Source organism: Cornus florida, unplaced genomic scaffold (genome assembly GCF_030987335.1).
Source record: "Cornus florida cultivar Cherokee Brave unplaced genomic scaffold, ASM3098733v1 CherokeeBrave_3.0.0_Hap2_Chr06, whole genome shotgun sequence".
In the NCBI taxonomy this organism is placed as follows: domain Eukaryota; kingdom Viridiplantae; phylum Streptophyta; class Magnoliopsida; order Cornales; family Cornaceae; genus Cornus; species Cornus florida.
In genome coordinates, this window is record NW_026775576.1 from 107,266,352 (window position 1) to 107,283,489 (window position 17,138).

The 17,138-nt window shown below is 34.6% G+C and overlaps 1 protein-coding gene and 1 pseudogene across 1 annotated transcript; both read right to left on the minus strand.

The window, feature by feature from the left end:
* Positions 1-258: 258 nt before the first annotated feature.
* On the minus strand, positions 259-1,741 carry LOC132313758 (uncharacterized). The gene is made up of 2 exons (XM_059812689.1): positions 1,085-1,741; positions 259-963 (listed from the first exon to the last, which is right to left on the minus strand). The coding sequence occupies exons 1-2, from the start codon at positions 1,286-1,288 to the stop codon at positions 466-468; spliced, it is 702 nt and encodes a 233-aa protein (XP_059668672.1). The 5' UTR covers positions 1,289-1,741; the 3' UTR covers positions 259-465.
* Positions 1,742-8,625: 6,884 nt separating this feature from the next.
* Positions 8,626-16,848, minus strand: LOC132313759 (uncharacterized; annotated as a pseudogene).
* Between the last annotated feature and the right edge of the window lie 290 nt (positions 16,849-17,138).

Below are 17,138 nucleotides of genomic sequence, written 5' to 3' on the forward strand. Positions count from 1 at the left end.
TGTGCGTATATCTAATCGCATGGCTATGATGTGATTGATGATAAAACCCTCACAAAAGGCTAGGACACCTAAAAATTTTGTAAGAAAATTTGGGCATTGAAGTTAAGGTCATATACATTGTCTTCCTGAGGAGGGAACGGGAAGATACGTGAACCACCAAAAGTAGGAGGTAAGGATGCTGTGATTTAAAAATAGCAATAGCGTAAAGATTGTGCGGACTATATCCTATAAAATATACTCTCTCAAATGAGAGAGAATTCTTACTAAACTGCCACACCCAATTGCCCATACCGAATGGTTCAGAGAGAAAAAAGTATTATTGAAAGCTCCACTTTGCACCTAACAAGCTAAAAGTGGAGTAGAAATAACACAATCACCTGAAGGCAAAAAACAAAAAGTCCTTGATGACCAAATATTATTAAGTATAGAAATAAGAAATTTGAAAGAGTAATTAGTCTACTCTAGCTAGTTAGCTTTCTTGGTATTCTTGGTGCTGGTGGTGGCGGTGGGGGTGGCATTCTGACTGATGATGTCCAGCAAAATGGTGTTCTTGCATCTGGGGCACCGGGGGTCCTCCTCCTGGAGCATAACATACATGAGGCAGCGTGGACAACCCACTAGCATCATGGAGGTGGCTTCGGGGCTATTGGTGGTGTAACTGAGGGTTTCGTCACCATCTTGGTTGATCTCTGAAGAGACGCATGAATTTGGCGGCGGTGATATCGGAGACTCTGATGATGCTGACTCAGGGGGTGGGTTAGCCCTGCCGGCCAGCGATAAATTTAGCTTCAACTCAAGTTTTGACTCTTTCCCATTTCTGTGGCTCATGGTGGTTGTGCCTGTGCCTGCTTCCAAGTACCTCTTTTGCCGCACACTAGCTATAACTCCGTGTAAGAGATTATATATATATATATATATATATATATATATATATATATATATCTTCTTCTGATCACCAGCAGCCTAAAAGAATTAAATAAATAAATGGACATTAATAATATCAAGGAACAATTTAATTAATCCAACTATATATTATAAACTTGATCACATTAAGATGTATATATATATATATATATATATATACCTTGAGTAAGAATAACTTCGGAGTATGAAGACGACAAGGGTTTTCTAGTTGTGTATGCAAGGAAGGGTGGAAGAGATCAAGGGTGACCGAGATGGTTTGACGGAGACTGGGTAGGCTGTAATCGGTTACTAGACCATCACTGCTAACACTAACATGGTCTTGTTGAAGTGGGTGTGATTGTTGGTTTTTAACCTCTGAGGCCATTATATATACTTACACGAACACACACACATATAAGAGGAGTTCCAAAGGGAGAGAGATGGGTTCACTTTAAAGCTTGACTTAATTAGGGTGAGAGGTGGATCACAGAGGAGGAGGAGAGTTGAATTAAATTGAAGGAGCTGGAATGGTAGAAAACGAGAGAGAGAGAGAGAGTAAAGGGGCAGCGCATGTATTAATTGTTGGAAAAATCCCAAGATGGGTGCAGAAAAGGAAAACATTACTAGCAATGGAGTAAATATTGGCAATATATATATATATATATATATATATATATATATATATATATAATACCAAGTGCAGGAAACCTTCATTCATTGCTTAGATAGTCGGTGTTGCTGCTGTGTGTGTATATGTATTAATTAAAGCTAAACCCCCATTTTCCAACAGATCCAGCTACAACCCTATAAATTCTTAGATAGATATACCATGTACCAATGTTGTACAGTGCTATCTTTAGGCGAGTAGATATTGAGTGCGCTGGGTATTCTAAGTTATTGGTGTGTCCGATTAATGACAATGTATCATTTAAAAAAAAGTTGATTCACCTATTTGCAAAATTATTCATAACTAGATAATATATTATATTTGATTGGGTGGGTACAATTTTGACGTGGCGCGCCTGACGCACCTCATATACCATATTGAGTTTATAAAATTACAACAATAAATGTAAATAAGAAAAGATAAAAAAGTTACATACATAAAATTATAGGAATTTGAAGAGTAAAAGAGGGGGAAAAAAAAAGGAAATAAGATATAATTTTAATAAATAAAAATTTTAAGGGGCCCATACTATAAAATTTCAACTACATAATAAAAAATAAAAAAAATTATAATAAAAAATTGATACATATATAAGGGAATGGGCGACTTGACCCGGCCTCCGGGCATGCATTGGCTCTGCCCAGTGTAGTACCTGCCCTTTTTTCTATTTTTTTCATAAGAAATTATATATATATATCGGTTATTGTAATAAAAATAAACCTTACAATGCCATATAAATAATATGAGTTATCTCACTTCTGCTTTCTCTAGTATATTAGTAGTCGCTGCCCCTAAAATGTTGCCCTCACTTAATAGGGTTGGTACATTGTGATTTAATGTACTTAAATGCCAATTTATCATGATTTAGTATGGTTGAAATAGAGTTGTCAAGCATTTATTTGGAAATTAACAATTTTATGTCGAAAGTTCAAGTAGTTTTAAATCTATACAAAATTGATACATGCTTTTCGTATTTTGTTCTTCATCAAAATACAAAATACCAAACACTCTAACACTCTTTACTTCAAGAATGCAATGCTCATTATTTTAAAATAAATGTATTGCATACTCCAAATAAATAAGTATATATACTCAAAGTAGCGAGTGTTACATTTTGAAAGAAATGTAATACATTCTCAAAGTAATATATAGGTGCATGGTGCATATGTAAAAATTTCATGTAAAGTCCTACCATAATCATAAGCATGCTGCATGTCTAAACAAATAAGTATATATAATAGAAATATATTTGTATCCACGAGAGTAGAAAGAAGTTGAAGATTTATAGGAGAGATTATTTGTTTAACACTTTTTTTAACTCCCTGAGGATTTAAATCTGTGTCTTGAATTTAATTGGAAGTTGGTAACTTCATAATGTTGATGTTTGATTGTGGGTGGTTTATGTTGGCACTTAACCTCTGGTTTTAATACTCTACTATAATTTTGTGCAATTTTGTTAGAGCTCCGGCCTCTATTTGATTGGCCAAAACAATACCGTACACTTTTATTAGTATAATATAATATTGGAATATAAATCATTTTACATATGGACAATATTGTCATTTTAACTCCTTATTAAGGAGGACTAATGGAACAGCGCAATTTTTTGATAAATGATGGGAATTATTTGTCAAATTGTGTGTGATATTTATGTGATTGTTTATTACTTATTTGTGAGATTGAGCCAGTGGACAGTGTTAGAATGTTAGTATATTAATAAGTTATAAATATTAAATTAAGAAATTTATTGTAAGGAAATAAATACTCTTCTTCAAACCATATATATATATATATATATACCAACACAACACTGCTGGTAGAGCAAATTATGTCTTGTCTTAAATTGAGAAGAATTGAATGTTGATGACAAGGTTAGTTGGTTGAATCCCAAAAAGAAGAAGTGGTTGGTGAAGTAAGGAATGGTCTGGGGATATCTTGGGTGGCCGGTGTTATTTTATTGTCGCCAGAATGAGGACTGACGTTTCGTCGCCGGCGTGGTTCAGTCTGTTCCAGTTCCCGTCTTCAGATCTTTCTCGAAGGCGTGGGGACCCACCCAGGCTGTCATCTGATCAGCTTTTGAAGTCTAATTTCACCATTACGGTGCCAGCGAGGCGTGCAAAGGAAGCTTTGACTGGAGTTTTGCGCATCGATACCTGTAGTGGAGACATTGATCATTATCACGTGGGTTGAAATATTTTTCTTGCCCAGTTTCTAGTGTGGACCCAACTCTGTTTTTTGGGCCTCGTTGGATCTATCCTTCGGCCCAAGTCGACTTTTTGATCCATGGTTGACCTTAAAAGTAGTAGACCCCATGGGGCCTCCTACGGGTTTTGATATCATGGCTGCTTTGTCTGAATGGGTTCGTGTGCCGTACCGTTGTCATGGAATTTTTGTTGTGTACAGTGTGACTACGTTTTTGTGTATGCATCTTCAATTTGATGTGGTTCTGGTTGTACATTGGGGTTCTTATACTCCTTGTTATGAATGCCTGTAATAATGTATCTATGTAATGGTCTTTGTTTGCCAGAAAAAAAAAAAAAAGAAAAGGAAATAAGATATAATTTTAGTAAATAAAAATTTTAGGGAGACCAGACTAAAATTTCAACTACATAATAATAATAAAGAATTATAATAAAAAATTGATACATATATAAGGGGATGGGCGGCTTGCCCCGGGCATGCATTGGCTCCGCCCTGCTTATAGGTGTAGTACCTCCCCTTTTTCTATATATATTTTTTTATAAGAAATTATATATATATATATATTGGTTATTGTAATAAAAATAAACCTTACAATACCATATAATTAATATAAGTCATCTCACTTCTGCTTTCTCAACAATATTAGTAGTCGCTACCCCTAAAATGTTGTCCTCACTTAATAGGGTTGGTACATTGTGATTTAATGTACTTAAAAGCCAATTTAGTATGGTTGAAATAGAGATGTCAAGCATTTAATTGGAAATAAAATAAAATAATTTCAAACTAGGCCCCTTAATGCCCGTCTTATAAGATTCCGATGAAATGAATTGGTGGGAGTATTAGTGATACTACACTTTGGTCACTTTTGAAGGCAACCAACAATGTATAGGCTACCTATATATTGTTTTAATCACACAATATAAATTAGCACGAGACTAAGTTCACCCAAAATTGATTCTAAGCCAACAACTTATCTACATACTAAACATGTGACTACCCATTAACGTATAATTAATTATGTAAAGTGGTGGAAACGAGAGGGAAGTTGTTGCCTCAACTGTATCATTTTTCCCAAGTCCCCGTCATACCATATGCATTGTAGTAATCACAAAATCATTACGTATACCCATAAACGGTCTTCTTTCAGAAATAATACATGAGAGTAACTCACTTTCATGGACACCTCACCACTTAAATCAATATGTCCATATTTCATTATACTTCCCACTCAACACAGGTAAATATATCTGTCATGGGATCATTGATATGTATGTTCGTTCCACCAAACCCATCAACAATCACTGCTTCTTCCAACCTTCCTTTTTATTACTATTACAAAATGCATTACTACTTAAATAACACAATCATCGTATTCTATTCTTAACAAACCCCTCCCTCCCACAAACATTACAACAAAAAACCCATACTTGAATTCGTCTCTCCATTATTCCTGTCACCGCCTACAAAATTCCTTGTGTCTTTTTAAACAACACAAGGAAGCTGTACTATTATTTGAATTCACAACTCTATTGAATATCCATGGCCAAAGCTAATCAACAAATTGAATGGAGATTTATGAGTTTTAAGATTAAAACAACATAACCCACTCAAATCAACATATCAAATGCTCACAAGTCTACATACAAATCGGTGACAATGGTATATGAAAGAAGAAGCATGTTTTCTTTTCACAAGAAGGAAAATAATTTGTCTCCATCACCTTCATAAATCAATCAACAAATGTCCACAACAAAATAAAAATAAACATAAATAATCAATAAAATCTGAACATCTTAAAAACCAAAGCCATCAACTAAACCCAAAATTACCATTAGTCATAACATCCCAGTGTTTCCTATTTTAGACCAAATTTATATTTCTAAAGCAACATAAGATAAACTACAATCTCCATTTTCAATTCCTAACATAATACAAAACTTAAACGAATAAAGTTCAATTCACACTATAATCTCCATTTAAAACCAAAAGATAATGACAATCATCAACAAACATCAAAATGGCTTTGAAGCTACCATGAATACACTATGATCCGAACAGAAGCAAGAAACTAAAATAAAAGTAACTGTAACATAATAAAAATTCTAATAAAAACTCTATATAAAATACTGATACCCATTATCATACCAAAATTGACAAAAAGAAAAAAGAAAAATAGTTATACTACAATGTCCTCATTGAACCAACAACAACAAACCTTTTTCCCAACTACTTGGAGTTGGCTACATGAATTGTATGCTTCTATTCCGCTCTGTCTAAAACGCAATATAATCTCAGTCAAAGCACAAGTTATCATATTTTTTTTTACTAACTCTTCCCGCTTTAATTTTGGTCTTCCTCTCCGCTTAGCGTTACCCTCAAGGCGCACTATGTCACTCTTCCCATCTGAAGGTCTTTTTTGCATATGTCGAAATCATCCTAACCGATTTTCTCTTGTTTTATCTTCAATTTGTGCTACTCCAACCATCTTCCCGGATGTGGTCATTTCTAATTCTATACTTTATGGTCTTACCGCCTCACTCACTTTATGACTATACTGTTTCCTAGTTGCCAAGGTTCCATAAAGTATGGCTCATTTTAAAAATGAAAAGACGAAAATAGTTTAAATGGATGTGTAAGTCACCCAAGCAAACAAATTACTACCAACAGTATCATCAAACTATTTCTAACAAAATACAACCTAAATTACTTATTACTTTAACATCCCCCAACCAATGAAATTATCAATCGTATCCTTTCTCAAAGACAGTCTGCCAAATACCAGTCAAAAGTTGTCTTCGTAATGGTTCCAACCAGAGTTCCTCTCAGCAAATTAACCACAATAATTTTTGGGGTTAAGTACAAAAAAATCCCTGAAATATGGGAGTTTTGCAACTACTCGTATGAAACTACAAAAAAAACCTCCTTTACAATTTGCCCACTCAGGCCACAGGAAAAGAAAAAAGACGATGCTACCCTCCTAAATTGACTTATTAACAGCTCTGCATAAACACACACATATATATATAGATATATATATGTACTGTTCATTCGTCATCAGAAACCATACGCTGCCGTCGAAAATTGCATTGATCATCGTCGTAGCCGCCGAGCGAGAGAGAAAGAGGGGTGAAGGTGATGGCAGCCGGCGAGCGAGAGAGAGCTCGACGGTATAGAGCACGGTTGTGGAGATTTCGGTCGGTGGAGAGCTCGGCGGTGCAGAACAGTAACTAGAGAAGTCGCGATTTCGGCGCAAATCAGAGACTGGCACAGCGGTGACAGACCCGGCGTTGGCGACGGCGGCTTGCGCACGCCGGCGATTAACAGGAAAGCGGGCAATATGGGCGGAGACCAAAGGTTGTCGGCGGCAGTAGCAAAGCAGCGCGGCAGCTTCCCCCTCCAGAAACTGACCCACCGCTCCTTCTCGGAACCGACCCAGCGCTGGTCCGGCCTTCGTTCCTCTCCTCTTCGTAATGACGGCGGTCAAATAATTGGACTGCATTCATAACTCTACCTTCCATACACAAACCCTTAACCAGTGTACTGAAGGTCATTGGATCTGGCTTCAAACCTCTCTTCAAAATCTCCCCAAAAAGACCAAACCCAGAATGGACATTATTCAAGTGACAACAACAATTGATCAAAGTGTTCAATGTACACAAATCAGGCTCGATTCCAGCAAAACCCATGTTCTTATACAGCAAAAACACAACCAAATAGCATCCGAGCTTGGAGATAGAACCCAATAGATGATTAAACGTATCGATTGGCGGCATTTAATATTTAAATTGGTTTGGACAACCCAACATTATTTCTCCTACAGATTTCGCTGGTTTTGGAAGTTGAAGAAGATTATTGAAATGGGTTTGTATATATGGAGGTTAAAGAGTATATAGATTTACTTTTTTGAATTGCATTACCTGTAAGAACATTTGCATTCTTTTGCAACATTAAAGTAGGAGTATTTGGAACTGAAAAAATTGTTCAGATATATGTACTTTGGAAGTTACAAACATGCATATGCATGAATATATAGACTTGCATAATAGATTACCCAACTTTATAAATAAAAAAAAAGAAAAAAAAAAGAAGAGAATGATACTAGCAGTACCCAACTTTGGTCTTCATCAGCGACCAAATTGCAAAACTTAATAAGCAGCTTGCCGCTATCACTATTGCACTAGTGTCATCTAATTGCCATCATCCATAAACCACACATGCTTCACCAGCCGTGACTCCATCCTCAACACAACCATCCTTGCTTCCTCGTTGCTGCACTCCCTTCCAAGTTTACAGGCGACCACCGAAGTTCCGTCCGTAAATTTCACAGCTATTCACGCTCTCTGCCACTATCACTTTGCCGCTTCGCTGCCGATCTAAGCACATTCCTCCGAGCTCGCCCACAATGCCGTCACTCACCTCTCAGAGATGATGGATCGTATTTTAAGTCAACTAGTTTTTAACGTCAACTTTCACCGGAACTTGCTCACCTCTCAGAGATGATGGATCGTATTTTAAAATAAGTCAACTAGTTTTTAACGTCAACTTTCACCTTTCACCGTAACTTTTTTACATAATTAAGAGGTTCCTTGCATTTTTGGATTTTAGAAATCTAGGAGGTTAGTTGCAAGTTTCCCCATAATTTGGGAGATTTTTTGCACTTGACCCTAATTTTTGCATTCCTACAATCAAACTAGTAAATACCCAAAATAATAACATCAAAACCGTTCCCTAAGATAAATCCACAAATGTTGCTAAAAGGTAAAAATAGAACTATAATCTCAAATTTATTTTCCTATCAATTATAATCTCCATTTTCAATGAATAAAGACAAATACACTGTTCCAATAAACACATTATTGAACTCTAAAATCTCTATTATTGAAAAAGAAACATAAAAAAGACATAACTTATAACACTAAAATTGCTCCAACATGGTAATAATTATTCAATTTACTTAAAAATAATAAATAAAAAAATATCCGATAAAAAATAAGATTAAAAATAGTCTCCACAGAAACCGAGACTAACAAACTTATTAAGCAAAACCCGGATCAGTACCTCCTGGGGGCACCGTAGCCACGGCCGGCTACGTACGGCGGCAGTTGGTGGGCAGGGGTGTCCTGTTTGAGCATAATACCGGGCATGTCAGTCATGCCGAGCGAAGCAAGAAGGTCGATGGTCTCCTTGTCGACCTCGATACGATCGGTCTTGATAGCGGACTCGTCAGGGACGAAGTCCATGCGTCGCTCTCTCTCCTCCTCCTGGAGCTTGAGAGAGATGCCCCGAACAGGACCCTTTTGGATGCGCTTCATGAGATGGGTGGAGAAGCCTGCGATCTTGTTGCGGAGGCGCTTGGAGGGTATTATGGACACTTCTTCCAATATCTTCTTGTTTGTGTGGAAATCCAGAGTCATTTTCGAGTAATAACGCTCGATTACTTGCCGAGAGGACTTCTTCACCGTCTTCGTGCGGACACGCCCCATAGTTGAAACTTGGAATTGAAAGAGAGAGAATGATGAGCAACGTTTTGATTTTGGTTTTGGGGAGAGAAGGATGGTAGGGTTTCAGATATATATATATATATAACGTAATAGAGAGATTGTTAGTCTACTCTGTTTGCGGAACTGAGGACTCGGATGGTTTGGTATTTCTGCAATTTATAGGGGGCGGGCGAATGAAAACCTATATTATATATATTTTGGGGGTTGGTTAAAATCCTATATGCCGATATTATCTACTCCGTATTACTGTAACAAAATCTTCTTCTTCTTCTTATTATTATTATTATTATTTATTTTTATTTAATGCAGTGACGAATTAGTGATGGTTTATATAAGTTTTGAATATATAACAAATTTTTACTTTTAGATGCATGCTACATTACCTACAACAAATATCCAAAATGCAAATCTTTATTAATTTATGTCTCACCCACTGATAATATTTATATAATTATTCAAATGATAACAAAAATTACCAAAAGTATTTTTAGCTAACATGTAAAAAAAAAAAAAAAAAAAAAAAATTGAAGGAAACCGTAAGTTTCTCTCTTATATCTTAAACTAAAAAAGAATACATAGTATCTTGTCACTATTGTACAAGGAGTTTCTGTAAAGGCAAAGTTGTGCAAGGGTGGATGTGTTGGTGCAGGGGCGTATTTAGGGGGACTAGTGGGCTTGAGCCCATCCAAATTATTATTATTGTTTTTTATTTTTTTAAAGGCAATTGTAGTTCAGCGGAAAACAATATTACTAGTATTAGTCCAACCAAAAGAATATTAGCCAACTCTTTTGACAATTTTTGGATCCGTCCTTGATTGTGCTTGAAGACAATTTAGTGACCTCATATGAATAAGTAATAGCACTTGTCTTCATTTCACCAACCATGAACAAATAGCTTAGTAATATTTTCTCGCTTTTAGGATTGTTGAAAGTTCAAATTTTCACGTGAAAAATGATTTATAGGTGGACTAGGTTAGCCTACTTTTAAAGTGAACGAGGGTAAATTAGTCCGCCACATAAACATGGCCTAGTGCGATATTTTTGGAGAAAATATTTTTTCACAATAAATTATTAGATGGTCTAAGACCATTTAATATTCAATGTGCCAATTTAATTTAGACTGTTGTTTAAACAGTGAGGTTAAATTTAATATTTCACAACCTATTTAAAAAGTTAGTCACGGGCTTGAAGTAATTTCACAAATTTTGTTAGTTCATAATTTTTTAAAAATTTTACTTATGCACCATTTTAAAAATAGATAGGGGATTAATGATTTTAACTCTATATTGATAAACTTTTGCGAAATCATTTTATGGATCAAAAAATTTGAATAGAATTGGTGACCAGTATCAATGATCTAGTGCAATATAATAATTTATCATTCATCCACTGCCTTGTCATAAACTTGTATAATTAATTGTTGGATGGTAAGATGGGAAGGCTGAGAATAGGTGTAATCTTGGCAATCACTCCAATATCTTTTAAAAAAGAAAAAGAAAAAAAGAAAGAAAGGTTGTTTTACCCGAAAAGCGCAACATCACATGATATCTGAACCCAATGCATGCACCTGCCGTTGGATGCATTGGAAGTCACTTGAATTAGGCCACCCCGTTAGCTGCATTCATTGGGTTCTTCCGATACTACGGAGTACTTTACTTCCAACAATTGAGAAAAACCCAAGCCATTTCTCTCAAGAACAATTTTGTTTGTTAAGTGGATGGCACATACACTTCTCAATAACAATTATGATGACAAAGTTAAGCCATTCCAATAATTTGCTCTGATTTTATTTTGGTGTGAAGATGAGTATTCATTCCTTCTCTGCCAGCACCTTCCACCAAAGGGTAAACAAGCAATTATTATTTATTTGTTGACAATATCATTTTATTTTGTTTGTAATTAGCATTGTTTATTACATGTTTTTGCAACCCACTTGTTAAATTTTAGTTATTCATGATTCAAACGTGTGATGATTCTGGTTAAATTAATTTCCATTACCCCATATGAAAAATTATCGGAAAATTATATTTTAGTGACTAAAATTAAACATAATTGCTTTATAGTGACCTTAAAGTCAAGAAAAGGTGAATAGTGACCAATGTTAAAACTTAATTGATCTTAAGTGACCATTTGAGGATAATTTGGTCAAAAACATTTAAATGTTTGATAAATATTTTCAAAATAAATTTTAGTGACAAAATTGCCATCCAATACAAATAATAATTCATTGAATTCATCCTCCTACTCTCTCTCTCTCTAATCCAACGTTTTCTTTTTTCCTTTTTAGTTTACAATTTACCAATTTAAAAAATTAAGATTTCTTTATCAATATTATCTATTTTTCACCATTTATCTATTTTTCAAGGCTCTCCAGTGTGAAAACAAAAACATTTACACTGGCAAATCAAGAAAACAAGTTTTATCCCAAAATGCTCTTTATAGAATATTTTGGCGGGTCCCTTTTCACTTTGTTGCTTTAATATATCATCTTTTCTGGATGATTCTAAACTCATGCCTACATACAAGGATGTGTTTAGGGCTATAGACAATCTCAATAACAACTTCATATTTGCAAACCATTGACGTGTATACTTTTGAAACACTCATAAACAGTTGGCAAAATTTTGAAATTAATCAACAATGGTCATTATTTCTTAAACTATAACTCAGTAATATTAAAAAAATCTTAAAAATTACAATCTTATATTTTAAGGAAGATCTCTCAAACAAATCAACTTATAAAGTATAATAACTATCCTTTGAAAATAATGAATAAGAAGAAAATTTACAATTTTCTCGTCTTACCTCTTAGAACCTTGAAGAAAACGATGTAGAACATTTGTGTTCAGTTCTCTCCCATCTTGGTCTTCTCTTCAAAGACTCACGCTAATAATCTATCAGTCTTTTGTTAGTCAATTTAATTAATTGTTTATTTAGGTTAATGCAGAGAGTAAATTTGTCCACTTACATAATAATATATTATGAGAAGGTTATTTAGATAATAAACCATCAAATGGTCAGTCAATATCAATTAAGTTTCAGCATTGGTCACTATTCACCTTTTCTTGACTTTAAGGTCATTATAGAGCAATTATGTTTAATTTTGGTCACCAAAATATAATTTTTCCAAAAATTTATTTAAGCTTGCACAATGAGGCTACGTGTTACTGATATTTTAAAAGATCATTCACCTAACTTTCCTACATTAATATAGAGATCAAAGTTGTTGGATTAATCATCTTAATTAGCTCCATCAAATTCTCTTCTTATATACAATTAGCAATTAGAATAAGAGCCTAAAGCAACATTATAAAAGTTTAAATATGTTTAACTCTTGAGAAGTGAACTATTATAGAAGTTTTAAATTATATACTATCCTCAACTATATAAGTTTTAAATTATATAAAATAAAAAAAAATTTCCTTTTGGGTTTTAAATTATTTTTATTATTAGATATATAAAAATAATTTAAAACTTTATCTTTCAATTTCTCATAACCAAAATGAAAAAAAGACACAATCTCTTTCCTAAAATGTCCCATCTATCCTTTCATCTCTTCTTTTTCTTCCCTACGAAAGGAACACAAAATACAATATGCAGAAGTACACCCTGTAAAATGGTCTTTAAGACGATTCAACATGGCAATCAAGTCCTTTCATGTACAACTCGCCAGTTAAAACAATCAGTCCATATTGAGGTAAAAATATAGTATGTGTCATGGGATGGGTGATACGTATGTTAAAACCACCACCAAAGTCATGAAGAATCCCTGCTTCTTCCAACCTTTTTATTATTACAAAATGCATTATTATACTAAATATCAGAATCATCATATTGCTCGATTATATTGTCAAGTCAAACAAAGATGACAACCAAAAAAAAAAAAAAAAACATCAAAATAAAAGTTCAAATTATCATCAACTACACATACCTTGTAGGGGTACACACGGTTCGGTTCGGTTCGGTACGGTTCCTACTGGAATCGGAACCGGAACTGGAATCGGTTCCTAAAAAATGAAACTGGAACCGAAACCTGAACCGGAACCGTGAGCAATGGAACCGAACCGTGAAACCGGTTCAATTTCATGGAACTGTTGACCAAACTGAGACCAGATCTAAGAAGACTTTTGCTGAGACAGCGGCTAAATCCTCAACAAGTGCTTCGCAAATCTCCAGCCATGGTATATATATATATATATATATATATATATATATATATATATATGGGTTTTGATTACAAAACAAGAATATATATGGGTTTTGATTACAAAACAAGAATTACAGACCTTGATATATGTATATATATATATATGCATACACAAAAAAAAAAAGATTACACTTGATTTTAGTTTGCAAAACAAGAATTACAGACCTTGATTTAGAAAAAAAAACATTAAAAGAAAACCCATACATACAAGTTAGCAGTTGCATAGAGAGAGGGGGGCAAGCTTGAGAGTTGAGAGACAGCGGCTGAAGCTTGCGAATAGCGAATAGCGAATAGCGAACGGCGAACCTGAACTGGAACAGCGGGCGATGGAAACTGAAAGATATGGGTTTTGATTTTTCGAACAATCTTGAAATGATATGCTGATATGGGTTTTGAACTTTTGATTCTTGCATACAGATCTGAAATATAAGGGTTTTGAACTTCAGATTCTCGTAGATTTTGTAGATCTGAAATATATGGGTTTTGAACTTCTGATTCTTGTAGATTTTGCAGTTTGAGAGAGACGAACAGAGAGAAAGAGAGAGAGAGACGGACACAGAGAGAGAGGGCAAGTTCAGAGTCGAGAACTAGGGTGAAATGATTTGCCCTAAAAATATTTTGTTTTAAAAGTATATAAATTAGAGTTATTAATATTAATAATATAATCTAATATATATATTACGGTTCGGTTCGGTTCTGGAATCAAACCGTGAGACCAGAACCGAAACTGAATCTCAACGGTTCCTTATTTCCGATTCTCACAATTCCGGTTCTGATTCTACAGTTCTTTTGTGCACCCCTAATAACTTGCTCCCAGTACTCCAATCATAAAAAAGTTAAACACAGATAGGACAAACTACATATGTATCATAAGAGTATGCAGAAGAGGTGTATAATAATAAGGGCTGCCATATAAACATGCAAGAGTATACCTCAAACTAAATCCATCAACACCATTTGTTGGGAATAAAGGTGATCCACATAATGAAATAGATATATTTTTACCTGAACCAATTCGTCTCTCCATTATAAAAATCCTTGTTAAATAACACAAAGGAAACTCTATTAACCAACAATAGAAGATTCAATTAAAAATCCAGGGCCAAAGCTAAACAACAACTGAATAGAGATTAATGAGTTTTAAGCTATATATCAAATGCTCACGAGGCAATATACAAGAAATAAATGTAGCATGTTTTCTTTTCACAACAAGAAATAGATTTTCTCCATCACCTTCACAAATCTATCAACCAACGTCCACACAAAAAATAAAATCTGAACATCTAAACCAAGCAAGGCACGAACTAAAGCCAAAATTAGTATCAGTGATAATTTGTAGACAAAATTTATATTTCCAAACAACTTAAAATGAACTACAATCTCCATTCTCAATTCCTAACATAACACGAAAATTAATCAAATATAGTTCAATTCACACTATAATCTCCATTTAAAACCAGAAGCTAAGCTAATGATCATCAACAAACATCAAAATGGTCCTGAAGAAACCATAAATACATTATGATCCGATCATAAGCCAGAAACTAAAATAAAAACTGTAACATAAAAAAAAAATTCTAATAAAAACTCGATATAAAACACTGATCTCTGTTATTATACCAAAATTGACAAGAAGCAACAAAAAAAAAGAAAAAAGAAAAAAAGAAAAATAGTTATACTAAAATGTCCTAATTGAACCAACAACAAACCTTTTTCCCAACCACTTTGGGTTGCTAGTTGCTACGTGAATCCTATATTTCCATTCTGCTTTGTCTGAAAAGCCATAACACAAGCTATCATATCTTTCTTTACTAACTCTTCCAACGTTAATTTTTTCTTCCTCTTTCCTTAGCATTACCTTCAATGTGCACTACATCACTCTTCCCAACCGGCGCCTCTAAAGGTCATTTTTGCATATTTCAAAAACATCTTAACCAATTTTCTCTTGTTTTATTTCCAATTTATGCTACTCCAACCATCTCCCGGATGTGGTCATTTCTAATTCTATCCTTTCTAGTCTTACTGCCACACTCTTGTTTCCTAGTAACCAAACATTCTATGCCATAAAGGATGAACAAGAACAAACAAATTAAAAAATGATAAGATGAAAATAGTTTAAATGAATCTGTAAATCCCAAGCAAACAAATTATTACTACCAACAGTATCATCAAACTAATTCTAACAAAATAGAACCTAAGTTACTTATTACTTTAACATCCCCCAACCTATTGAAACTATCAATAGTATCCTTTCTCAAAGAACTAAGTCTACCAACTACCAGTCAAAAGCCGTCTTTGTAAGAAAAACTTGCATCTACAACCAGAGTCTCTTATCAAACAACTATGATTGAAACCTCTCAGCAAATAAACCACAATAATTTTTGCATTCTTACCATATAACTAGAGAATACCCAAAATCATAACAACAAAACCGTTCAACAGATCTCAAAACTAGAACCTAAGATCATCTCAAGTATGAATCCACAAATGTTGCTAAAAAAAAAAAAAAAAAAAGCTATATATTCGCCATTTTCCCCCATAAATTATAATCTCAATTTTCAATGGAGGAGGACAAATGCCCATAAGAATTAACAAAAAAATTGCTTGTTCCAACAAACTCATTACTTATAACATCAAAATTGCTCCAAGGTAACAATTATTCCCGTTACTTAAAAATAAATAAATAAGTAAAACATCCGATTAAAAATATAACGTAAAAATAGTCTCTAAGAGACAAAATAAATTATTAAGCAAAAGCCCTTAATTAGCCCCGATCAGTACCTCCTTGGGGCACCGTAGCCACGGCCGGCAACGTACGGCGGCAGTTGGTGGGCAGGGGTGTCCTGTTTGAGCATAATACCGGGCATGTCAGTCATGCCGAGCGAAGCAAGAAGGTCGATGGTCTCCTTGTCGACCTCGATACGATCAGTCTTAATAGCGGACTCGTCGGGGACGAAGTCCATGCGTCGCTCTCTCTCCTCCTCCTGGAGCTTGAGAGAGATGCCCCGAACAGGACCCTTTTGGATGCGCTTCATGAGATGGGTGGAGAAGCCTGCGATCTTGTTGCGGAGGCGCTTGGAGGGTATTATGGACACTTCTTCCAATATCTTCTTGTTTGTGTGGAAATCCATAGTCATTTTCGAGTAATAACGCTCTATTACTTGCCGAGAGGACTTCTTCACCGTCTTCGTGCGGACACGCCCCATGGTTGAAACTTGGAATTGGAAGAGAGAGAATGATGCGCTAGGGGGAGAGAAAGATGTTAGGGTTTCTCTTTTCAAAAAGAAATAAAAACGGATGTTAGGGTTTTAGATATATAGCGTAACAGAGAGTGAGGACTTTCGAGGGTTTAGTCAGGTATGGCAACTTTGGAGGGTTTAGTCAGGTATGGCAACGGGGTTTGGAGCGAATTTCTTTAAATCTCGTCCCGCCCCGTTGGAAATTACTGTATTTTTGTGCCTGTACTATTAATATATATATTTTTTCTTACTTTTTTAAATTTAAACTCCTGCTATTTAAGTATGAAAAACATATATATAATAAATAAAAATAAAAGTTTAATACAATCAAATCACAAGAAGTTCTAAACTCCAACTTCTACCATAACCAAAACAAAAGCAAATATAATACAAAGTAACTGGATAAGCTGCTAAAATAA

What these genes read in the sequence shown, in the direction of transcription:
- LOC132313758 (XM_059812689.1), bottom strand. Translation starts at nt 1,288, where the DNA reads ATGGCCTCAGAGGTTAAAAACCAACAATCACACCCACTTCAACAAGAC. An exon ending in CGAAGTTATTCTTACTCAAG is followed by an intron (nt 964 to 1,084) that starts GTATATATATAT and finishes TAATTCTTTTAG; the next exon opens with GCTGCTGGTGATCAGAAGAA.